The 25,000-nt window shown below is 46.8% G+C and overlaps 1 protein-coding gene across 1 annotated transcript in view; it reads left to right on the top strand.

Moving 5' to 3' along the window:
* ntrk3a (neurotrophic tyrosine kinase, receptor, type 3a) overlaps window positions 1-25,000 on the top strand; it is a 189,416-nt gene that overhangs the window by 18,336 nt on the left and 146,080 nt on the right. Inside the window, 2 exon segments of the mRNA XM_077022580.1 lie at window positions 7,923-7,997; window positions 10,224-10,295. Coding sequence (XP_076878695.1) covers window positions 7,923-7,997; window positions 10,224-10,295 — 147 coding nt within the window.

Here is a 25,000-nt window from a genome sequence, read left to right as displayed (position 1 = left end):
AGGCGGAAATGAATGCAGCTGGTCTCGATTGCAGAAGAGCGCTGAGAAGCTGCTGGAAAGGCCAGTGAGAGCTGTGGGTTCCATGTGATCCTGCCATCAGTGTGACTGTCTCAGCTTTCACCAGCACTTCTCTGAAGCACGACTACATCAGGACTAAACCCACAGAGATGTGCAGGAATCCCTCCCTGACCTCCTCCACCACACCTCCTCCACCACACCTCCTACACCACACCTCCTCCACCACACCTCCTACACCACACCTCCTCCACCACACCTCCTCCACCACACCTCCTCCACCACACCTCCTACACCACACCTCCTCCACGTCGGTGTCCTGCAGTACTGCTGTGTGTTAACCTTGTCTGTCTGCCCGATGCCCAGGAAATGCCTCTGGAGAAAGAGAGTGGATCTCAATTTTGCTTGATATCATCTTCAGATGTGCGTCCACATTCCTATAGACGATCTTGAGTCAACATGAGTCAACATAAGTGGTGGGAATTTGACATTCTGACATTCAAATAACATAATGTGTTTCCTGTTGTTACATTTCTGCTTTTTGCATTTGATATGTGATGCAGTGGTTTTGTAGTCACAGGTTTTCATGTGCGGTAGCAGGTCACATTGCATTCAGGAGATTTGGGTAAAGCTGCTGATCCTGTGTGTGTATGTGTGTGTGTGTGTGTGTGTGTGTGTGTGTGTGTGTGTGTGTGTGTGTGTGTGTGTGTGATTGCCCCTCAGGCTGAGGTCATGATTTAGGCTTGCCTGTTTTGTGCAGTATAGTTTTTTCTGTGTGTTGTAGTTAATTCTCTGTGGTATAGTTTGTTCTCTGTGTTATAGTTTGTTCTCTGTGTTATAGTTTGTTCAGTGTGTTGTAGTTTGTTCTGTGTGGTGTAGTTTGTTCTTCTGTGTGGTGTAGTTAGTTTTCTGTGTTGTAGTTTGTTCTCTGTGTTGTAGTTTGTTCTGTGTGTTGTATTTAGTTCTGTGCAGTGTAGTTAGTTCTGTGCAGTGTACTTTGTTCTTCTCTGTGTTGTAGTTTGCTCAGTGTGTGGTGTAGTTTGTTCTGTGTTGTAGTTTGATCTGTGTGGTGTAGTTTGATCTGTGTGGTGTAGTTTGTTCTGTGTTGTAGTTTGTTCTTCTGTGTGGTGTAGTTTGTTGTGTGTGGTGTAATTTGTTGTGTGTGTTGTAGTTTGTTGTGTGTGGTGTAGTTTATTCTGTGTGGTGTAGTGTGGTTCTGGTTCCTCACCTGTGTCTGAGGGGGATGTTTGCCTCTCCAGGTTTTTTTTCTTGAAGCTCCGTGTGTCTGTAGACCTGAACATGCATATTTATGAAACAGATGGATTTCCTCTGTTGTGACACTCACTAAACGGCTGAGGGATCAGGTTCTCTGTTGTGAAATATCTCACCAGCCTCATTTATTTCCAATCGTAGCATTGCTTCTGGTTTGGAAATTCAAGTTCGATGCCGCAAACACTTAAATCAATCCATGTAGCTTTGAAATTGTATGTTTCCTGGATATAATCTGTTGCCTTAATTGTTTGAGGATGTTTTTATTTATTTTCACAAAGTGTAACGGAGGGAGCAGAGTCACTGCTGCTGTGGGCATGGCTATGACCTTAGAAAATCAGAACTGATCCCAGAACAGACCTCGCTGCTGAGGTGATTTAATTTTGTTAGCAAGAACTTGTAGTCATGCAGGGTTTAGACCTAGAGAGCGTGAATACAAATATTTGAAATCATTGGTGTGCTTAAATCCAGACTGTCAGGAAAATCGTACGACACAGTGCACAGACATAAAGGGAACACACAGTTTTCAAACATCAGCTCAATGTGTGTGTGTGTGTGTGTGTGTGTGTGTGTGTGTGTGTGTGTGTGTGTGTGTGTGTGTGTGTGAGACCCAGTGAAATCTTTGCCACTGTTTCAAACTCCTGCCTCCCATCATGTAATTGCACCTTCGACAGTGGAGCATGTAGAGAGATCGCAGGACGATTCTCATGGTCCTGTGCTGGTTGCTCTAAAGACACTTCTCTGCTCTAATCTGGATTATTACAAGCTGTTTAGCCACTGTGCTGACCAATCAATGGCTGCCTCAATTATTTCACCGGCCAATCAATGGCTCCCTCAATTAGTGCACTGGCCAATCAGTCATTGGAGAAAAGGCTCAGTGTGCACTCTGTCCTTCTCTTCCCAGCTTTGATCCATCTCACTGTTTCACGTTAGTGGTTCACTATCGGCCAATCCCAGACAGACACTGTCTGAGGTCACTATACCAACCGCATTATCATGTCATTGGTTACCTCAGAATCAGCAGGAAGTCTTTTGTAAACCTTACCTGGGTGAAGAATAACATCACAGTGATTGTTTGTATGACGTTCTGAGCTACCATCTTAACCCAGGAGCACATCTGAGACCACACACACACACACACACACACACACACACACACACACACACACACACACACACACACACACACACACACACACACACACACACACTGTCAAGTATGGAGGATGTGCCTCACACCTGCATCCACTCTACAGTGTTCACACTCAGAATTGCAGTGGATCGTGGTGGCGTGAGTGCCGGAATTGGTCTTGTCTTCATGTCCACCAAACGTTCACCTGAAGACTCTCGTCCGCATGGGCTGTGAGGGAACTGTGAGCAAAGCTCCAAATTCCTCGCTCTGAACCGCGGAGATCGAAGTCACCGTTACTGGAGGCGTCTGCAGGCGGAGGAGGGCACCATTTTTATACCAGAGATGAGCCTTGTTAAATTCCTATGGTTAATTATAAATATTTGCGAGCGGTGTGCCAGCAGCAGATGGAGGCCTGGCTGCGATTCCTGCGGCGTCAGAGATACACGTCCCACAGCTGCTTCTGCAGGTTGGAGAACACAGCACAAGAAGGACAGAATAAAGGAAATGAAGGAATAGAGCAAAGATAGATAGAGCGAGGAGTAGAGCATTATGGGAATGATGGAGTGGTGATGGTGACACGGTGAACGCAGGTCGACTGGTGCCAGGTGCTGAAGATGATGCTGGAGGATCAGGGATCTTCTCTCCTCAGGATCCACTCTGAATGAGAGCTGAACGCCTTGTCCAGCAGCCCGTCTGTGCCAGTCTGGGTCTGTCTGTGCCAGTCTGGGTCTGTCTGTGCCAGTCTGGGTCTGTCTGTGCCAGTATATCTGTCCTAGTCTGCAAGACTCCTGAACACCCCCCCCCCCCATGGGGAGAATGTCGGGGCTACACAGTGCTGGGGGCATTTAAACCAGTGTCACAAGATCGTTTAAGGGTTTCTGGTAGCTTTATCATTAAATTAAGAATAAGATTAAGATTACATTACATTAATCTCAATTCTGAACACTTTATTAGGCGCCATTTATTCTTCAATCTTTGTATAGTATTGTATTAAGTGCATTGTGGGTAGTGTAAATAATGAGTCTGGGATCTGAATTAGCGGAGTGGGCGAGGCCTCGGTACGCTTTCCTGGACATCTACACCTTCTTGTTTCTCTTTGATTTATTCTTAGCATGCTGCCAGTTAACTGATGACTAACGACGGTTGGCATCGATGTCTTGGGGTTTTGTTTCCTCATACTTGACCTTACAGGAGAGAATTAGGGTTAGGTTAGTTATGGAATTAGGTTAGTTATGGGATTAGGGTAGTTATGATTAGTTATGGGATTAGGTTAGTTACAGTTAGTTATGGGATTTAGGTTAGTTATGGGATTAAGCTAGTTATTTATGATTAGTTATGGCATTATGTTAGTTATGATTCGTTATGGGATTAGGTTAGTTGTGTGATTAGGCTAGTTATGATTAGTTATGGCATTAGGTTAGTTATGGGATTAGGTTAGTTATGATTAATTATGGGATTAGGTTAGTTACACTTAGTTAAGGGATTAGGTTATTTAGTTACGTTATTAAGTCTAAGGTTTTTATTGTCAGTTCTGCAGTATGTACAGAACACACAAAGGAGTGAGATTACATTACTGTACTACACAGGTGCAGTGGTAAACTCTGAATAATAAATAAAAATCACACAATAAACATTAAATAAATAAATAAATAAGTAGACTAAATAGACTATAACATTAAATACTGCATAATAGACATTAACTAGATAAAGTGAGTCAACTAAACATGTAATATTAACAAAGTACAAACTAAGAGACTATAAGCAACCAATGAGAGTTATGTTAGTTAGTTAGGGTTAGGTTAACCCTAGGTTATGTTAGTTAGGGTTAGGTTAACCCTAGGTTATGTGATGTATGCTAACTATAATGATGAGAACTACATCATGAGGCTCTGTTGTATTTTCTTAGTGTCTCTCAAACTGACCAACACAAGGTTTTGCCCACTTACATCCACTGAGTCAGAGACCTGAGTGCTCGTCACTCCTACACCAGACAGCTTCCAGAAAAGAAAGATACAGATTCCTGAAACATTTAAAGTTATTTATGGTTCATCTGGCTTCAGTTGACAGTGGTATTTCCCAGCTGAGGGTTTTTGCCACTTGAACGCACCTGATTTTGAGAGCTACCTACAGGACTGTAAATCTTTGATTTAACAAGATTAAGAATATAAAAAAAATGCTTTATTCATCTTGAGGAAAATTTCCATGTCTCAGGAGCAGTGATTAGCACAGATATCACATCATAACACCACACATATATCATCCACTAAAAGGAGACGTGGAAGCCAGAGGCCACCAAACCGAACCCCTCCGCCACTTGGATACACTGAGAAATTCTGTCCATAAAAGTTATGACCAGAATGACAAAGAGCAGGCCTGACAGGGTCCAGTCCCAAGGACTCAGAACAGTCAGAGCCCGTTCCCCAGCCCAAAGGTTCAGGGAAACAACCCTCTTGTCTACTGGGGAAAACCCCAACACACAGGCAGTGAGCCGGGGAGCTATGAGTAAGCCCACTCCAGCCCTCCGCCTTTCACCATGGCAACTCCAGAAAGGAAGAGTCCAGCTCCTCTCAAGAGGATTGGTTCCAGAGCCCAGACTGTGTGTTGAGATGAGCCCAACTATATCTAGGTGGTGTATATCTAGGTGGTGTATATCTCTCTCTCTCTCTCTCTCTCTCTATATATATATATATATATATATATATATATATATATATATGTGGTGTATATTTATATTTAGTTGGTGTATATCTAGTTTGTATATATCTAGGTGGTGTATATCTAGGTGGTGTATATCTAGTTTGTATATATCTAGGTGGTGTATATCTAGGTGGTGTATATCTAGTTTGTATATATCTAGGTGGTGTATATCTAGTTTGTATATATCTAGGTGATGTATATCTAGGTGGTGTATATCTAGGTGGTGTATATCTAGTTTGTATATATCTAGGTGGTGTATATCTAGGTGGTGTATATCTAGGTGGTGTATATCTAGGTGATGTATATCTAGGTGGTGTATATCTAGTTTGTATATATCTAGGTGGTGTATATCTAGGTGGTGTATATCGAGTTTGTATATATCTAGGTGGTGTATATCTAGGTGGTGTATATCTAGTTTGTATATATCTAGGTGGTGTATATCTAGGTGGTGTATATCTGGTTTGTATATATCTAGGTGATGTATATCTAGGTGGTGTATATCTAGGTGGTGTATATCTAGTTTGTATATATCTAGGTGGTGTATATCTAGGTGATGTATATCTAGGTGGTGTATATCTAGGTGATGTATATCTAGGTGGTGTATATCTAGGTGGTGCATATCTAGTTTGTATATATCTTGGAGGTATATATCTAGTTTGTATATATCTAGGTGGTGTATATCTAGGTGATGTATATCTAGGTGATGTATATCTAGGTGGTGTATATCTAGGTGGTATATATCTAGTTTGTATATATCTAGGTGGTGTATATCTAGGTGATGTATATCTAGGTGATGTATGTCTAGGTGGTGTATATCTAGTTTGTATATATCTAGGTGGTGTATATCTAAGTGGTGTATATCTAGTTTGTATATATCTAGGTGGTGTATCTAGGTGATGTCTAGGTGGATCCAGCATCAGTAACTGAGGATCCGAACGCCAAGGCTCCGCCTTCAACTAATGTGTGATGCACACTGCACGGACCCCCGTGCTGCCTCTCCCACAGGTGGTAGGCCCTTATTATTCAGTAATTAGCTGTTTTATCTCCTATTTTCTAGGTGATAGCATAATGTGCCAATTGTGCTAATATAGTTTTGGCAGCCCTAATCAAGGTGGTGCTTAAATCACTTGAAGTTTTGATTCATTTGAAGGTTTGTTGGGGAATTTCTCTCGCTCACTTCTAATTTTATTCTGGAGCAGAGCAGATTTGTCAAGCTGCACACGCTGGAATCTCCTGTACTTCCTTGAATATCTCAGAGTGCTCTGATGTGCTCAGACTTGGTGAATGCCTTTATTGTGAGCTTAGCTTTCATGACCTACAGAGAAGATGAAACTTCGCTCCCTCGAGGATGTATGATAAAACACCACACAGTACCATCTGCTGATGTCGCCGTGTCCTCCATAATGGCTTCAGCGGAGCAGAAAAGGCAGTTGTCTAACTGGCAGTGCTTGTGTTGCAGCTACTACAGTACAAAACTGTACAACTGTGTTTCAGATGGCTCCAGTGTCTCTGTGTTTTTCATGTCATACTGCAGAAACAAAGTTATCTACCACCTCGCAGTCTTGAGTTCTACAGGTGGCCTGTGATCTGAGGGAGGCCATGTGGGCAGTTCTGATGAAGCACAGTTCTGATGAAGCACAGTTCTGATGAAGCACAGCTCGGATGAAGCACAGCTCTGATGAAGCACAGCTCAGATGAAGCACAGTTCTGATGAAGCACAGCTCGGATGAAGCACAGTTCTGATGAAGCACAGCTCGGATGAAGCACAGTTCTGATGAAGCACAGTTTTGATGAAGCACAGTTCTGATGAAGCACAGTTCTGATGAAGCACAGCTCTGATGAAGCACAGCTCTGATTGCTTCAGCAAGTCTTGGGTCATCTACAGGTGTAGACGGTGTAGCACTGCATAGCACTGGGCTGGACTGGTCCTCCACTGCTAGAGATCACTGCTGATGTAGGCCAGAGGTCAGAGGGTAATGTCATCACACGTGGATCCCACGTGTAGGACTCTGGTGTCCTGCTAACACAATTACTTCAATGTTTTAGGGTAATTTTTTTTTGCTTGTGGTTTCTAATTCAAAAGTTCTGTTGAATTAAAGAATTAAAGGAAATCATAGTTGCAATGGCTGGTGAACATGGGGAAAAAAAGATTGTATTTCATGAGTGTGAAGTATTAAGACAGCAGGCAGCTGATGGCAGCAGTGTGACTGCTTCCTTCACTGCGTCTGGAACTCCATTTAAACGTGTAGAGGATGCAGAGAGCAGGTGATGCCGTCCTGCTCAGATGACGCGGTGTTTCCTTAGAGTGTTTGAGGATCAGCTGCGGAATTGGCTCAAGGAAACGTTGGCCAATCAGCATTGGTGTGATAGGATCGGCGCTAATTCCCACCCTCTCAGGTCAGCAGCTGCTTCCCTGCACATGTGCGATGAGATGTGACCTTGTCGTTTATATCCTCCAGTAGATCACCTGCCGGGCCTTCGTCACGTTCCCAGCTTGCTGCACGAGACAGTCGTGCTGGGACTTCCTGCTTTTGACCATGTTTTTCAAAATTTCAGCACTCATCTCTGCGTCTCGTTTCTCCAGGTCTGTGGACCACAGACTTCCTGGCACAGCCAAACTGTCCACCATTCGTGCAGTTGCACTGACCTCCAGATGAATAGGAAGCTACGTGCTGACCTGTGTTCTGTGCGCTGGCCCGTGTGCTGACCTGTATTGTGTGTGCTGACCTGTGTTATGTTCGCTGGCCTGTGTGGAGATTGTGAAGGTTCTGCAGGCTGTCTGATGCTGTGTTTCTCATTGGCTCCACAGACACATTGAGAACTGGTCGGGTCTGCAGGCACTCCGGGACGTGGACATGGAGCTGTACACTGGACTCCAGAGGCTGTGAGTAGCAGGAACACCTCCTGCCATAACGTTACTAATCCCTCACCAAGCCAGCACTCACTCCTCACCACAAACTCCCAGGCGCTGCTTTAAGGCTGCGGTGTAGCCACGAGGCCCTCCGGCGAGAGCTCTTTATGGGCAGGTGCGTACGTGGCTTTAGCGCTGCTGAGCTAGCTGCCCCGATGCTCTGCCGTCCCGGTGCTTGGCTTTAGCAGCGGCGTCTTAATTCCCTTCAAGCTGCGTGCAAACAGAAGAAGCTCCCCAAGGCCTGTTTTGCACTGATCAAATAACACAGTTGGAGGAGCCAGGACATTTAATTACATTCCCCATCACCCTCCGTCTGTCCAGACGTCCTTCTCCCAGCCCGCTGCAGAGACGCCGTCCTCTCCGTTCCAAAAATGTCTGCGGCTCCCTCTGGAATCTCATCCCCAGCTCCTCGCTAATACATAGCCTGCACCGTTGTAAACACACACAGATGCGCACGCACCCTCTCCACTGTGCAGTGTGGTGTTAGCATGTTGTAGCAAGAGATCACCCCCTCTCGTTTCTCCTGCAGTTGTCATTCTGTCGTTAAAGTCTGGCCGTACATGTAGAGCAAGCACTTTTTTTCTGTAATCTCTTAGGAACATGGAGGGATTCAGAAGAGAAGAACATGTCTTTACTTTTAAAAGCCTCTCAGCTTTGAACATTCATGTCATGACGAGTTGAGCAGTAAATGAGTGATTAAACCCACGGGACATATCTCGCCTGTTGACGGTGTGTCTCTGGACTGATGTGAAGTGAAACACGTCACTCTAATCAATGCCTTGCTTGGCAGTAATGAAAAGAGCAGCATGTCCTCCGTGCAAATAAACATCTCACAGATGTCAATGATAAAAATGGATTCAATATACATAATTGATTCCAGATGAATAGCCGTGTGGAGGCTGGGCTGGGGCTCCTGGAAGCCTGTCCCAGCTGCAGTGATCCAGCGGCTGGCGGAGAGGCAGGGAGGGAGGGAGGAGCCGTGACTCTGTTCTCCCCCTGCGTTACTCCTCTGCTCCAGAGATCCAGCCGTCGCCCTTAACCGCCTGACCAATTATCAGCACGCTCAGGCTGTCAGACTGAGTTAACAACACCAAACCCCAGTGTCCTGATGCCTTAGCTAGTATCCTGATACCTTAGCCAGTGTCCTGATACCTTAGCCAGTGTCCTGATGCCTTAGCCAGTGTTCTGCTGCTTAGCCACTGTCCTGCTGCTTAGCCAGTGTCCTGATGCCCCTGCCAGTGTCTTGATGCCCCTGCCAGTGTCCTGATACCTTAGCCAGTGTCTTGATGCCCCTGCCAGTGTCCCGATGCCTCTGCCAGTGTCCTGATACCTTAGCCAGTGTCCTGCTGCTTAGCCAGTGTCCTGATGCCCCTGCCAGTGTCTTGATGCCCCTGCCAGTGTCCTGATACCTTAGCCAGTGTCCTGATGCCCCTGCCAGTGTCCTGATGCCCCTGCCAGTGTCTTGATGCCCCTGCCAGTGTCCCGGTGCCTCTGCCAGTGTCCTGATACCTTAGCCAGTGTCCTGCTGCTTAGCCAGTGTCCTGATGCCCCTGCCAGTGTCTTGATGCCCCTGCCAGTGTCCTGATACCTTAGCCAGTGTCCTGATACCTTAGCCAGTGTCCTGATGCCCCTGCCAGTGTCCTGATGCCCCTGCCAGTGTCTTGATGCCCCTGCCAGTGTCCCGGTGCCTCTGCCAGTGTCCTGATACCTTAGCCAGTGTCCTGATGCCCCTGCCAGTGTCCTGATACATTAGCCAGTGTCCTGATGCCCCTGCCAGTGTCCTGATGCCCCAGCCAGTGTTCTGATCCCCCAGGTCATGAACCCTTGCCCACTCCTGCCATTTCTCCTAAACGAGATGTTAAATCAGGTGTAATCAGCTCCCTCTCTGCTGCTGATCCTGATGCTTGCGTGACCCAACCTCCTCTCTCTCACAGGTGGGCAGGCACACTCAGTTTCCATAGACACCACAAGAGGTTGGGCCAGTCAGTGATTTACATAACCTCTGCTTCCCTGAGCTCCACCCCCGGTTCTGTGCCTGTGCGGTTGAGTGTGTGTGTGTGTGTGTGTGTGTGTGTGTGTGTGTGTGTGTGTGTGTGTGTGTGTGTGTGTGTGTGCGAGTTCAAGTGTTCCTAGACGTGTACAGGAAACGCTGGGCTGAAGAAGCAACAATCTGTGTGTTATCGCTGTGCTGTGTTTCAGAACCATAATGAACTGCAGTCTACGGGGGATCCAGCCGCGAGCCTTCGCTCAGAACCCACACCTGCGCTACATGTGAGTCCCTGCCGCACAACCCACACACTCCTCCTGCATCCGCAGCAAAGCTAGCGCTGCTCCCACAACACTGCTGGCGCACAGAAAACACACTAGCCATGTGAGCCCTGTCGTCCTGTCACCGTTGCCCCTCACATTATGGCTACTCGTGACTGAGCCCAGCAGATCTCTTTCAACATGCCTTGTTTACCAAACTGGCAGAGAAGCCTTGCTGTGTTAATGGCTCGTCACTGTCTATAAACACACAGGGTTATAAGAGCTGCTCTCAGCTGCTCAGGAAATGTCACTGTGTATGTCAGAATCTTCAGGTTTGTGTGGTACCAAATGTTTTCTCTAGTACGCTTACTGTCTTTAACTTTGTTACAAATAATCATAAACACAGAAAAAGAGAGAGAGAAAGAAAAAGAGAGAGAGATATCTACAATTAAACAAGTACTGAAAGCCCAACATGAACTCTGGTGCCATCTGGACACGGTGCGATCTTACTGTGGTGGAACACATCTGACTGGTTTTCTTCACGATGCATGAAAGTGAAAGGCAATAAATGTGATGTCACGGCATCTCTGACATCACTTCTCTGTCATACTGACCTTCCTGCGCTGTCCACTGTTGTGTGATGGACCCACCTGGTGCCCAGGCTAATGTCCACGTGTCTTTTGGTGTCTGGTAGTTGGCACTGACCCAGCTGTCTGTGTTCAGACTACAGACTATCAACACACCTCAAAATGACCTCACAGCCCACAGCACTTTGTTCTGAGTGCTTGTGCCTGTGCGTATTGAGGAAAATAACGTTTCTTTGAGGTGGAGCTGTCTGAGCTGAGGTGGACCAGGCTGATATAAGAGACATGGAGAGTGAAGGATGATTTCTTTAATGAAAGCTGAAATAGTGGAGTGTGACAGGTCTGTTATTTGCCCATTTCCTGTTGCTGTGCAGTGGAACGTGTGATGAGTCACCTCCCCACAGTCCGCCCCAATTTGAGCTGTCCGTCACAACCTGGAAATGCGCTTTCTGTTTCCTTTCACCTGATGTGTTTGTGTGTGTGTGTGTGTGTGTGCGCGTGTGTGGGGGCTTGCCTTATTTGTACTACTGCATCTGTTATTGTGTACGGCTACATCAAACTGAACAAGCTGACATGAATTGGCACACCCGCTAAAAGTCTCAGCCATGCAGACACGAGATCAGACGTGCAGACACGAGTCCTCATAGATTTAGGTCGCTCCTTTATTTGCTGTCTGCCAGCCTATCAGAACAAGCGTTGCCCTGTCTGCCACTCTCTTCCAGCCTATCAGAACAAGCGTTGCCCTGTCTGCCACTCTCCTCTAGCCTATCAGAACAAGCGTTGCCCTGTCTGCCACTCTCCTCTAGCCTATCAGAACAAGCGTTGCCCTGTCTGCCACTCTCCTCTAGCCTATCAGAACAAGCGTTGCCCTGTCTGCCACTCTCTTCCAGCCTATCAGACCAAACGTTGCCCTGTATGCCACTGTCATCCAGCCAATCAGACCAAACGTTGCCCTGCAGATTCTTAAGAATCAAAGCATTTTATGAAGGAGCTGTTTAAGCTGCACAAACCAGAGTCATGTAAGCCCCCGGGAAACAACAGACACAATGGAGTCACACATGCACACTAATATCAATCCTGCAGGAGAGCAGACACAACGCTGTGTGTCCGAGAATGCTTCTAGGCTGCTAGCATATAAGGCTGGTGCACATAAGACTGGTGGATATTGGGGAGTGATCCTAGCTGTTCTTGTAGTGATGCTAGCTGTTCTTGTACAGTGATCCTAGCTTTTCTTGTAGTGATGCTAATTTCTAGTACAGTGATCCTAGCTGTTCTTGTAGTGATGCTAGCTGTTCTTGTTCAGTGATCATAGCTGTTCTTGTAGTGATGCTAGCTGTTCTTACAGTGATGTTAGCTGTCCTTGTACAGTGATCCTAGCTGTTCTTGTAGTGATGCTAGCTGTTCTTGTACAGTGATCCTAGCTGTTCTTGTAGTGATGCTGGCTGTTCTTGTACAGTGATCCTAGCTTTTCTTGTACAGTGATCCTAGCCTTTCTTGTAGTGATGCTAACTTCTTGTACAGTGATCCTAGCTGTTCTTGTAGTGATCCTAGGTGTTCTTTTATTTTGGCTTCTGTCTTGTGGTTTACCATGTAAGCTGTTTCATGCTGCTTGGTTTCACTCAGGCTTTTTAATGTGCTGTAATCCTGCGTAGTTTCCCAGATTTCACCACCCAGTGGAGAGTGCCCAGCCCTCACAACAAACCGGTCATGTTCAGAGCCATTTCCTGTGCTTTATGTCCTGAAGCAGCAGAGTGAGTCTTCTATCCATCAGCTCCTCCTACAGCTAATGTCACGGCCCCCGGGATCTGCCTGTGGATACACAGACACTTTTCTGCTCCAGATCAATATGTACCGAACTGGCTATTCGGGTCTTGGACTATCCAAAACTCCCACAATAGTAAAATGAAGTGGACTTGTGTGGAGGCTTTCTGCTCAAGTATTTGCTTCTATATGCGTTATAAACAAAATATCATCTCACCGCTAAACACATCTCCAGGAGTTGTTGTTGTTTTTGTTCTCTGATGTTCCTTCAGCATCAGTCGTTCCCAGTTTAAGCTGCTGAACCCCGTCAGATGGGCGTCCAGGCTGCTCCAACAAACTGATGCTTTCTGTTCCTTATTTGGCTTGAATGTGCTGCAGAAGTGATAACAGACATGACAGTGTAGTCAACAGCATCTCCACTGCCAACCTTGTGTGAAATGGTAAAGTCCAACATACATTCAGATCAAACAAATGAAAATTGAAATAAGGATGTCAATGTGTGTCGCACTTATACTAATTTAAATAAATCAGATCAGCGAGTTTCATTAGGGTTGAGGATCAATAAGACAGTCTGATTAGTCTGATTCATGGCTGCTGCCATGTCTTCATTACTTTCCGGACAAAGATAGTATGAAGGGCCTTTTGCTAGTAGATGGCTGGGGTCACCTCTCTGGGGTCACCTCTCTGGGGTCACCTTGCTGTTTGAAGTTTGCCTTTCATGTATCGCCTGGCCATTTACGGCTGACTGGAAGGCTATGACTTGGGTTTCTGTTTTTTATCTGCCCGTGTGTGAGACGACTGCGTGTATTGCCGAGGGTTATTGTCATAGGGCCCCTGGAAAGGTTATTCCCTTCAGTGGTGGCAGAATGTTGCTCTCATTAAATCTCTCCAACCCAGCGTCTCATCTCAGCTCCAAAATGTCAAATTTTCAGCGACTTCTAGGCACGAGGACCATCTGCTTTCCGTCACCACTGTCTTTCTCTCCTTCCTCTTTCATCCTCCCTCTCTCTCTCTCTCTCCTCCCTCTCTCTCTCCTCCAATTCTTCTGTCTTGTTCCCTTTTTCTGGTCACTCTGTGGATTTTGCCACCCTCTCTTCCTGTGCTCTTCTTTCCTCTCTCTCTCTCTCTCTCTCTCTCTCTCTCTCTCTCTCTCTCCCTTTCCCCCTTGCTCCATCTTTCTCTCCCGCTGTCTGGTTCTGCTGTTCTACTCTGGCTTATTCTTCTGCTGGAGTTTGAGTCGTGCTGGCCTCTCGGAGGGTGGTGTAGGGGAGGAAAACTGTGTCACCTCCCCTCTGTGGAGCTCTGGGGTTCAGGATGTTCACACTCAGGACAGACGGAGCATTCTGTGCAGAAACTCAGTCCCAGAGTCTTGATTACAACCCTTTCATTTTGGTGGAACATGTTCATCATGTCTGCTATCCTTCTCGCAGAGCTCCTGCTGTTTGTGTCCTTACACTGTGTACTTTTGTGTTGTCTCAAGAACAATATTAAATCCTTGGCATTATTGAAATATTGATTAAATCCTCAATGATTGAACTGAACCTCTTCGGTTTTGTTAATGCTGTTTACATTAAAACCCTGTTAAAGTTGTTTCTTTTCTATACAAGGACTGTTTGCTTATTTGGCAGACTAGAACAGGATTTCACTGTAGTCTCTGGCTGTGCAGTTATTCAGTTCCCCTCTCTCCCTCAGAGTATTGGGAGGACTGAAACGTCTTTGTCATTTTAACGCTTGTGAACGATGAGCCAGTTTCTTGCGGTGCGTGCCGAGTCTGTCTCGCGCTTTGAAACGCTTTCCCTGGTTCTTCTCTCCACTGCCCCTCTGTGACGGGAGCTGCTTCATCCTCACAAACTCCTCATCTTCACTGCTCTACCAGTTTTAGTTTTGCCTGTTGATCACCCAGAGTCTCTCTCTCTCTCTTTTCCTCTCTCTCTCTCCTCTCTGTCTTCTCTCTTTCCTGTGCCCCTTTCTCTCCTGGTCTCTCTCGCTCTCCATTCTCCTCTCCTCCACTCTTTCTATCCCTCTTTCTCTCCATTCTCCTCCACTCCATTTCTCATTTCCTCCTTTCAGACACAAGGTGGATCAGTGGTGCAGGTTGCTGGGCAGAGGGGGATGACAGGTAGCTAAAACAGAGCACTCTGGGTAATTCAGAGATGATTCGTTCCATCTTTGTCTCCTCTCCCTCTTCACAACCACCTATGGGCTCTCTCTCTCTCTCTCTCTCTCTCTCTCTCTCTCTGTGTCTCTCTCTGTCTCTGTCTGTCTCTCTCTCTCTCTCTCTCTCTCTCTCTCTCTGCCTCTCTCTCACAAGCAAGTAGTAAACACAGCACTTTACCACAGCAGTAAAGTACAACACAACACTGCAGTTCAGCACAGCACAACACTGCAGCACAGCACTCCAGTACAACACAGCACAGCACTGCAATACAGTACAGCACAGCACAACACTGTAGCACAGTGCAGCAATCTATGAGAACTTGAGGGATTGAACCTGTCCTTAGCCATAACCCTCACTCCCCACGGCAACCGTCACTCCCTTCGGCAACTGCCCATGGCAACCCTCACTCCCTATGGCAACCCTCACTGCCCAAGTCAAAGTCAAAGTGATGGAGAAACAGGACATTTGTACCAAGGTCCTTCAAAGACAAGCATAGTGATGCTAACATCTGTGTTTCTTTTTTGGTCTGTGGTTGAGGGGTTGGTCAGGTGTTCTGTTGTGTCTTTGGGACTCCATGAGTCTGTGTGTAACCTGTACCTGAACTGGAACAAGAGGGGGGCGGGGCAAAGGTTGGCATGGTGACACATCTGGCTTGAAATGTTCACCATGCTGAATTGCAAGACCTTGAGCTGGACCCATAATGATCTCACAGCACGTCCCTGTCTTGATGTCCTGTCCTGACATCCTGTCCTGACGTCCTGTCCCGACGTCCTGTCCCGATGTCTGATACACCAGATATCATTTGTATTTTTCAGAGTCGGAAGCGGGACATAATATATGAAATATCCTTAGCATTTGATCTGCATATGGAGGAGTCTTATATGTCAAAAATGTTAAAGTACCAAATATTAGTTAATATTATTGAAAGCTTCGGATTTAAATGCCAACTGATAGTCTTGGTGTTCAGTAGTCGTGGTCATGTACATAAACTTGCAGTACGTGGTCTTAGCCTAGAGTTAACAAAACAAAAGCCAAACAGGTGGTGAGATATTGTTCAATCTCAGCAATCATCAGGTGTCTGCACATTTGCACTGTTTTCTTCATCCTTGAAATCTTACTTGAGAAATGAACTGAATGTCATGTTAGATGTTTTTAGAAATATTTTGTTTACTGATGGTTATTTATTGTATATGTAATCAATTAAAGTAGAAAATGTGTACTCTATGTATATTTGTGTGTGTGTGTGTGTGTGTGTGTGTGTGTGTGTGTGTGTGTGGGTGTGTGTGAGTGAGTACTGAACTGCTGAGACTGAGATGTTCAGTGTAAGATTGTAGGATGGTTTCTTACCACTTCTATATATGCATGAGTGCTTTTGAGAGTGCTTTGGAGAGTGTGTGAGAGTGTGTGAGAGTGTGTGAGAGAGTGTGAGAGTGTTGGTGTGTTTTGCCGGTGAGTGTTGGGCTCTGTCCTGCAGTCCAGTCATTCCCTTTGTCTTGAATTCTTTTCTGCCATCATATTCTATAAGCATTGTGATAAAAAAGAGCTGTGTCCCCCACTAACACCCATGTCCCCACTAACACCCATGTCCTCCCTAACACCCATGTCCCCACTAATACCCATGTCCCCACTAACACCCATGTCCCCACTAACACCCATGTCCCCATTAACACCCATGTCCCCACTAACACCCATGTCCCCACTAACACCCATGTCCTCCCTAACACCCATGTCCCCCACTAACACCCATGTCCTCCCTAACACCCATGTCCCCCACTAACACCCATGTCCCCACTAACACCCATGTCCCCATTAACACCCATGTGCCCTCTAACACCCATGTCTCCCACTAACACCCATGTCCTCCTAACACCCTCTGGGAATCAGCTCTATCACTGATATAATAGTATTTCAGCTCTGTCACTGATATAACAGTATTTTAGTTTTGCTAGTTAATAGTAGATTATTACTATCATTGATCATACAGTATCAGAGCACTGTGACTGATATAACAGTTTCTGCACTGTCACTGAGAAAATAACATCACAGAGTAATCGTTATGACGGTGTGGTCTCAGTGAACTGTCACTGATCTAACAGTATTTCATGAGTATTTCTAGTTATTGAGCTATCAGTATTTCAGGAGTATTTCTAGTTATTGAGCTATCAGTATTTCAGGAGTATTTCTAGTTATTGAGCTATCAGTATTTCAGGAGTATTTCTAGTTATTGATCTAACAGTATTTCAGCACTGTCACTAATCTAACTGTGTCAGAGCTCACTCACTAATAAAATAACATCACCGGGCAATCAATATGATGGAGCGGTATCTCAGGGAACTGTCACAGTTGAATAATAACTCTGTGTACAGTTGAATAATTACTCCATGCATTGTCACAGTTGAATAATAACAGTGCATTATCACAGTTGAATAATAACTCTGTGCACTGCCACAGTTGAATAATAACTCTGTGCACTGTCACAGTGGAATAACAACTGTGCGTTATTACTGTTGAATAATAACTTAGAGCACTTATCATACACACTGACATCACAGTGTGGACGTCACTGTCTCACCACTGCTGACCAGTGGAGCAGGACACCACCCGTAGAGCAGCGAGAGTGTCCCCATGCTGATGCAAAAACAACCGTTGTAACAGAACGTCGAGGACGTTTAAATCCATCTAGTAAACACACAGCCATAGCCATACATGACCTCACTTGGAGGAATAGATCTGTAAGCAGGAACACCTCCAGGGGGGCAGCAGTAACTCTAGAGATTTACATAGTTCTAAAATACACACTGAAAAGAATTAATGTCAAGGTGCACCCGGTCAGACACACACACACACACACACACACACACACACAATCCCCTACTTTTTCCGCCTTCTTGGTTTCTGCCTTTCTTCAAGCCTTGGTTTGCGGACTTAGCGAGACATTCTCTGCGTTCTCCACTTCTGCTGTTTCTTCTTTATTCTTTACCACTCAATGCTGAACACCTTTCCTTGTGGTTAGTATGTCTAGTAAAGACAAGTCATTGGTTAACATGTCTAATGTAAATGTTTCATTGATTAACATGTTTAATAAAGATGTCATTGGTTAACATGTCTAATATAGATGTGTCATTGGTAACATGTCTAATAAAGACATGTCATTGGTTAACATGTCTAATATAGATATGTCATTTTTTTATGTCTAATATAGATTTGTCATTGGTAACATGCCTAATAAAGACATGTCATTGGTTAACATGTCTAATATAGATATGTCATTGGTTAATGTCTAATATAGATGTGTCATTGGTTAACATGTCTAATAAAGACGTCATTGAACCACTGCCATCTCCCTCCCTTCCTGCATTGGTTGGTCTGTTTAAAACACCCCTCATCCAGCTGTAAATGTCACTTGTGCAGGCTAGACAACGTGTTTTTGTGTCCTGTAGACTGACATGAGACATCCTGCCACTAGTCTTAGTTTGATCCTTGACTCCTGTGACCCTACAGTGACCCTGGGAACCTTGCCCCACTGCTCGTGTGAGTGTACGATGGTGAACTCCAACATCATACATCTGATATACTCAATATAGGAGATCTGGGAGACTGAACTGTTGATCACAACACACTGGTTGTCCACAGACTGGTTGGTGATAGGCTGGTTGGTAACAGACCGGTTGGTGATAGGCTGCTTGATGATAGACTGGTAGACTGGTTAGTGATAGGCTGGTTGACGATAGGCTGGTTGGCAACAGACTGGTTGGCAACAGACTGGTTGGTGATCAGCTGGTTGGTGATAGGCTGGTTGGTGATAGGCTGGTTGGTTATAGGCTGGTTAGTGATAGGCTGGTTGACGATAGGCTGGTTGGCAACAGACTGGTTGGCAACAGACTGGTTGGTGATCAGCTGGTTGGTGATAGGCTGGTTGGTGATAGGCTGGTTGGTTATAGGCTGGTTAGTGATAGGCTGGTTAGTGATAGGCTGGTTGGCAACAGACTGGTTGGCAACAGACTGGTTGGTGATCAGCTGGTTGGTGATCAGCTGGTTAGTGATCAGCTGGTTGGTGATAGGCTGGTTGGTGATAGGCTGGTTGGTGATCGGCTGGTTGGTGATCGGCTGGTTGGTGATAGGCTGGTTGATGATAGGCTGGTTGATGATTGGTTGGTGATCGGCTGGTTGGTGATCGGCTGGTTGGTGATCGGCTGGTTGGCAACAGACTGGTTAGTGATCGGCTGGTTGGTGATCGGCTGGTTGGCAACAGACTGGTTAGTGATCGGCTGGTTGGTGATCGGCTGGTTGGTGATAGGCTGGTTGGTGATAGGCTGGTTGGTGATCAGCTGGTTGGTGATTGGCTGGTTGATGATTGGCTGGTTGATGATAGGCTGGTTGGTGATAGGCTGGTTGGTTATAGGCTGGTTAGTGATAGGCTGGTTGGTGATAGGCTGGTTAGTGATAGGCTGGTTGGTTATAGGCTGGTTAGTGATAGGCTGGTTGGTGATAGGCTGGTTAGTGATAGGCTGGTTAGTGATGGGCTGGTTGGCAACAGACTGGTTGGTGATCAACTGGTTGGTGATCAGTTGGTTGGTGATCAGCTGGTTGGTGATAGGCTGGTTGGTGATCGGCTGGTTGGTGAGCGGCTGGTTGGTGATAGGCTGGTTGATGATAGGCTGGTTGATGATTGGTTGGTGATCGGCTGGTTGGTGATCGGCTGGTTGGCAACAGACTGGTTAGTGATCGGCTGGTTGGTGATCAGCTGGTTGGTGATAGGCTGGTTGGTGATAGGCTGGTTGGTGATCAGCTGGTTGGAAGTGATGTACAACACTCTTCTGATAGCAAAGCATTCTAATAACTGGAGAAGCCGATTGGATGATCCATGTTACCATATTCCTACATTCCTCCACCTGGCACCACTATTCCAACAATCACTGTTGGACACCAGCTAAGTGCTGCTTACAAACACATCATGTCTCTACTAACACAACCTGGGCTATACAATCAGAGCACTGAGTGAATCTCAGAGCATCGTTACTGCGGACTTCTGCTCTGTGTAAACATCAGCAATAGGTACTTAGTTGGGTCATCATCATTATTGGTATTAGTATTTATTTTAGTTTCTAATAACATTTTTAAGGAGGTGTTTTCTCCACATGCACCATCCACTCCCCAGAGCCTCAGGGTGAGGAGATGTCCTTGCACAGAGAGATAAAAGCTCACAGTGACTCAGAGAACAAGCCTTCACCATGAGAGGGGCAGCTAATTGGCTCCTTTGTCAGAGGAAGGGTGGATTTTTGACAGGCGAGGATTCTGACAGGACCACCCCCCCCTTATGTGCGTGTGTGTGTGTGTGTGTGTGTATGTGTGTGTGTGTGTGTGTGTGTATGTGTGTGTGTGTGTGCATGTGCGTGTATGTGTGTGTGTGTGTGCATGTGCGTGTGTGTGTGTGTGTGTGCGTGTGCGTGTGTGTGTGTGTGTGTGTGTGTGTGTGTGTGTGTGTGTGTGTGTGTGTGTGTGTGTGTGTGTGTGTGTGTGCATGTGCGTGTGTGTGTGTGTGGTGTGTGTGTGTGTGTGTGTGTGTGTGTGTGTGTGTGTGTGTGAGAGAGAGAGAGAGAGAGAGAGAGAGAGAGAGAGAGAGAGAGAGAGAGAGAGGTGGGGGGTATTTGAGGTAAAGTCAGCAGTGGATCAGAGGCACCATGTCTTCAGTCTTCAGCCTCAGAGAGCCAGTCACCCTTAATAATGTTACAACTCTAGATCAGGCAGGCAATTCCCATTCATCCCACCATTCCTGAACATTCCCATTCATCCCACCATTCCTGAACATTCCCATTCATCCCACCATTCCTGAACATTCCCATTCATCCCACCATTCCTGAACATTCCCATTTTTCCCGTCATTCCTGAACATTCCCATTCTTATCTGATGCTTTGTTCTTCCAGCATGTGCAGAATCACGGCAGGGTTGATATAATGATCATAGCAGTCAGTCTCGCAATTAGCGCTAGCCGCAGGAGGCTGGTATCCTCCACTGTCAACGCCTGTCAATCATCCTCACACAGATCTACTCCATGACACACCCCCACAAGAAACCCCACTGTTCACTGTTGATACTAGTCGGGCAGAAGCGCGAGTGTAAAGTGAATACAGCTTCTCGCTCTGAGGTAGCAGGATTGGGCGGTGCCACACCCTACTGTCTCAATCTAGAGTGTTAATGTGTTGGGGTTCTGGTGTAAACATTTTGCACATTTGCTGTGTAGTCTGAGGGAGTGTGTGTGTTGTCTGGACATTTTGAATTGGTTTTGTGTGTGTGTGTGTGTGTGTGTGTGTGTGTGTGTGTGTGTGTATGTGTGTGTGTGTGTGTGTGTGTGTGTGTGTGTGTGTGTGTGCGTGTGTGTTTGCGTGTGTGTGTGTGTGTGTGTGTGTGTGTGTGTGTGCCTTTTGCTCCTGTCCATCAGTGTACATGAATTATTGATTATGGGGGAGTCCTGAATCTCTGTCTCTTCAGTACTGTGTGTGTTCATTTGCTAAACAGACTGTGACACCGTCAGATTTTAATGACAAATATTGTTGGTTGAACTAACTCTGCGTGACCAAACCATGATCGCATCTGCCCTGTTTAGCTTTGCTTGTGTGTGATGAATGTAATAGACCAGCACACTTTTTGTTCATTCCCGCCACTTTGCTGATGAATTTTTCTAAAGTCTATTAGCTGCTTGGAGCCGTAACACAGAGACCCGTTTAGCCCTGCGCGTCTGCACTCGCCCCCGACCCACACGGTCGTGTCCCGCCACAGCCCATCGGCTGCCATGTGCTCGTTTCCTGATCCCGTCACAGGCCCAGCTGTGGCCATCCCGCTCTGTCCCGCTCTGTCCCGCTCTGTCCCGCTACTCTCACCCATCTTCTGCAGTCGCTTGTGCCCTTCAGGACTACGCTTCTGATGCTTCTTTAGAGCGGCGTGCTGCCATGGCGACAGAGATTTCCGGAACGCTGCTGGGCCCGAGGCTACTCCGGCTCCGTGCCGTCCCGGGTTTTGATGACAGACTCAGTTTGCCAGGTGCAAGTGTAACGTGGTTTCTGCGTTTCTCTGCAGTCTAATTAAACCTCCTGCAAGAATGAATGAAACCCTTCAGGAAGTTGAAGAAGCATCACTACATTTTCAGGACGTAGCGGCCCAAACTCCTGCCCAAGCGGTCCGAACCTGGCACCAGGCAGGAACTCTGTCTGCACGGGCCGCTGTGCTACACGGGCCGCTTAACCCAGGGCTCGGTGGACCATCAGTGGACACTGGTACAAGGGGTAGCTCTGCTTCATTTAGTTTGGTCAGGCAGGACACTGATTTGTCTTTTTCATATGAGAACCGGTAACTTCAGGAGGATGGTAACTCCCCCATAAACGACTGGTCAGGTGTGTCTTCTCAAACGTGTTCTGAGTGTGCGTTAATCATCGGAAGCCCTCCCTAGATGTATAACTTCATCAGACAGAAGCATTTCACAGCCTTAGCACAGAAGTGCAGATCGAAAGAATCTGGCACACTCATCCAGAATAGTGGAAGGTGTTTCCCAAAGTGAGACCCAGCATAAAACAATACTCAATACCATACTCAACATTATACTGTACGCAGGACAATACCATACTGAGCACAATGCCATACTCAACAATACGCTATTCTCAGAGCAGAATACCATATTCCACATTGTACTATACTCAGCACAATACCATATATCAACATTATACTATACTCAGCACAACACCATACTCAACACTACACCACACTCAGCACCATACCAGGCTATGCTGGACACTATACTGTACCCAACACTATGCACTGCACTAACCATGACTGAAAGGGCACTACATTTGCCATCTGTGCCTACAGTACATGACGTTCCAGCGGGTCGGACCGGACTCACCACGCCCGTCTAACTCCTGCTGTGGTCAGATCAGGAAGATAACATGGCAAAGCTAGTGTAGCAACAGGAGCAACCAGCATGTTGGAGTGTTATACCAACAGGCCCCAGTTTTCTTCCAATTCCACAATTAGCCAAACAGAGTAGACAGAGCAGACAGAGCAAATAGGGCAGAGCAGACAGAGTAAACAGAGCAGATGGAGCAGACTGAGCAAAGAGAGCAGACAGAGCAAACAGAGCAGAACAAACAGAACAGAGCAGACAGAGCAGGTAGAGCAGACAGAGCAGATAGAGCAGACAGAGCAGCCGTTTAAGGAGCTTTGCTGCAGCATGAGTCCCATTAGCCAGCGAGGCAGCATTGAGCCATCATCAGCAAAGCCATGGATTCTTCATCACTTCTACACATCCATGCTCTTCATCACTTCTACACATCCATGCTCTTTACAGTTTCTTCCTGTTAACTGCCAGCCAGTGACATTCTGGTAACATGGGGCTGGTAACCCTGCTACCTAGGGCTGGTAACCCTGGCTACCTAGGGCTGGTAACCCTGGCTACCTAGGGCTGGTAACCCTGGCTACCTAGGGCTGGTAACCCTGCTACCTAGGGCTGGTAACCCTGGCTACCTAGGGCTGGTAACCCTGGCTACCTAGGGCTGGTAACCCTGCTACCTAGGGCTGGTAACCCTGGCTACCTAGGGCTGGTAACCCTGGCTACCTAGGGCTGGTAACCCTGGCTACCTAGGGCTGGTAACCCTGGCTACCTAGGGCTGGTGGCCTGTTGATGCTTCTTCAGGGTTGAGGGAATTATGAGTGTTCAGGGTCTGTTGTCACAGCAGGGGTGTTTGCCCTGTTATCCTCAATATATTTGAGGATCTGTATGAATCTTCATGGCAAATGAATGTCAGAATGACAGACATGAAGATGTGTGTGATGAGGTTTAAAAGGACGATGGAGAAGCTGCTATGGGTCAGAGAAGCAGGGTGGTGCTCTGATGTGTGCAGGGTGGTGCTCTGATGTTTGCAGGGTGGTGCTCTGATGTTTGCAGGGTGGTGCTCTGACGTTTACAGGGTGGTGCTCTGATGTTTGCAGAGTGGTGCTCTGACGTTTGCAGGGTGGTGCTCTGATGTGTGCAGGGTGGTGCTCTGATGTTTGCAGGGTGGTGCTCTGATGTTGAGAGACCAGCTCCAAAGACTAACATCCTCTCACTGGACAGACACATGATCACATGATCACTGTCCATGTCGGTGTGTGAGGAGATGGGGAGCAGGCTTGCTTCTGTGGCCAGGATGGGGAGGGGGGGGGGGGGGGGTGCAGTTGATGGTCTAAAGGATGATGTGCTGAGGGAGTGAAGTTTGCTGTGGTCTAGTGCCCTTCCTGACACTGGCTTCCTAGTGTGCTGTGGTCTAGTGCCCTTCCTGACACTGGCTTCTTAGTCTGCTGTGGTCTAGTGCCCTTCCTGACACTGGCTTCCTAGTGTGCTGTGGTCTAGTGCCCTTCCTGACACTGGCTTCTTAGTCTGCTGTGATTTAGTGCCCTTCCTGACGCTGGCTCCCTAGTGTGCCGTGGTCTAGTGCCCTTCCTGACACTGGCTCCCTAGTGTGCTATGGTCTAGTACCTTTCCTGACATTGGCTCCCTAGTGTGCTGTGGTCTAGTACCCTTCTTGACACTGGGTCCCTAGTGTGCTATGGTCTAGTACCCTTCCTGACTCTGACTCTCTAGTGTGCTGTGGTCTAGTGCCCTTCCTGACACTGGCTCCTTAGTGTGCTGTGGTTTAGTGCCCTTCCTGACACTGGCTCCCTAGTGTGCCGTGGTCTAGTACCCTTCTTGACACTGGGTCCCTAGTGTGCTATGGTCTAGTACCCTTCCTGACACTGTCTCTCTAGTGTGCTGTGGTCTAGTGCCCTTCCTGACACTGGCTCCTTAGTGTGCTGTGATTTAGTGCCCTTCCTGACACTGGCACCCTAGTGTGCTTGCTCTAGTGCCCTTCCTGACACTGGCTCCCTAGTGTGCTATAGTTTAGTGCCCTTCCAGACACTGGCTCCCTAGTTTGCTATGGTCTAGTGCCCTTCCTGACACTGACTCTTAGTGTGCTGTGATTTAGTGCCCCTCCTGACACTGGCTCCTTAGTTTGCTATGGTCTAGTACCCTTCCTGACACTGGCTCCCTAGTGATGCTGTTTAGCCATCCAGCCTAACTGGATACACCATAAGGTGTGTGTGTGTGTGTTTGTGTGTGTGTGTGTGTGTGTGTGTGTGTGTGTGTGTGTGTGTGTGTGTGTGTGTGTGTAAAAGAGAGAGAGAGAGTGAGAGAGAGAGACATAGATTAAACTTGGCA

The sequence above is a fragment of the Brachyhypopomus gauderio genome, chromosome 11 (assembly GCF_052324685.1).
Source record: "Brachyhypopomus gauderio isolate BG-103 chromosome 11, BGAUD_0.2, whole genome shotgun sequence".
NCBI lineage: Eukaryota > Metazoa > Chordata > Actinopteri > Gymnotiformes > Hypopomidae > Brachyhypopomus > Brachyhypopomus gauderio.
This window is presented reverse-complemented; position numbering and strand designations above follow the sequence as displayed.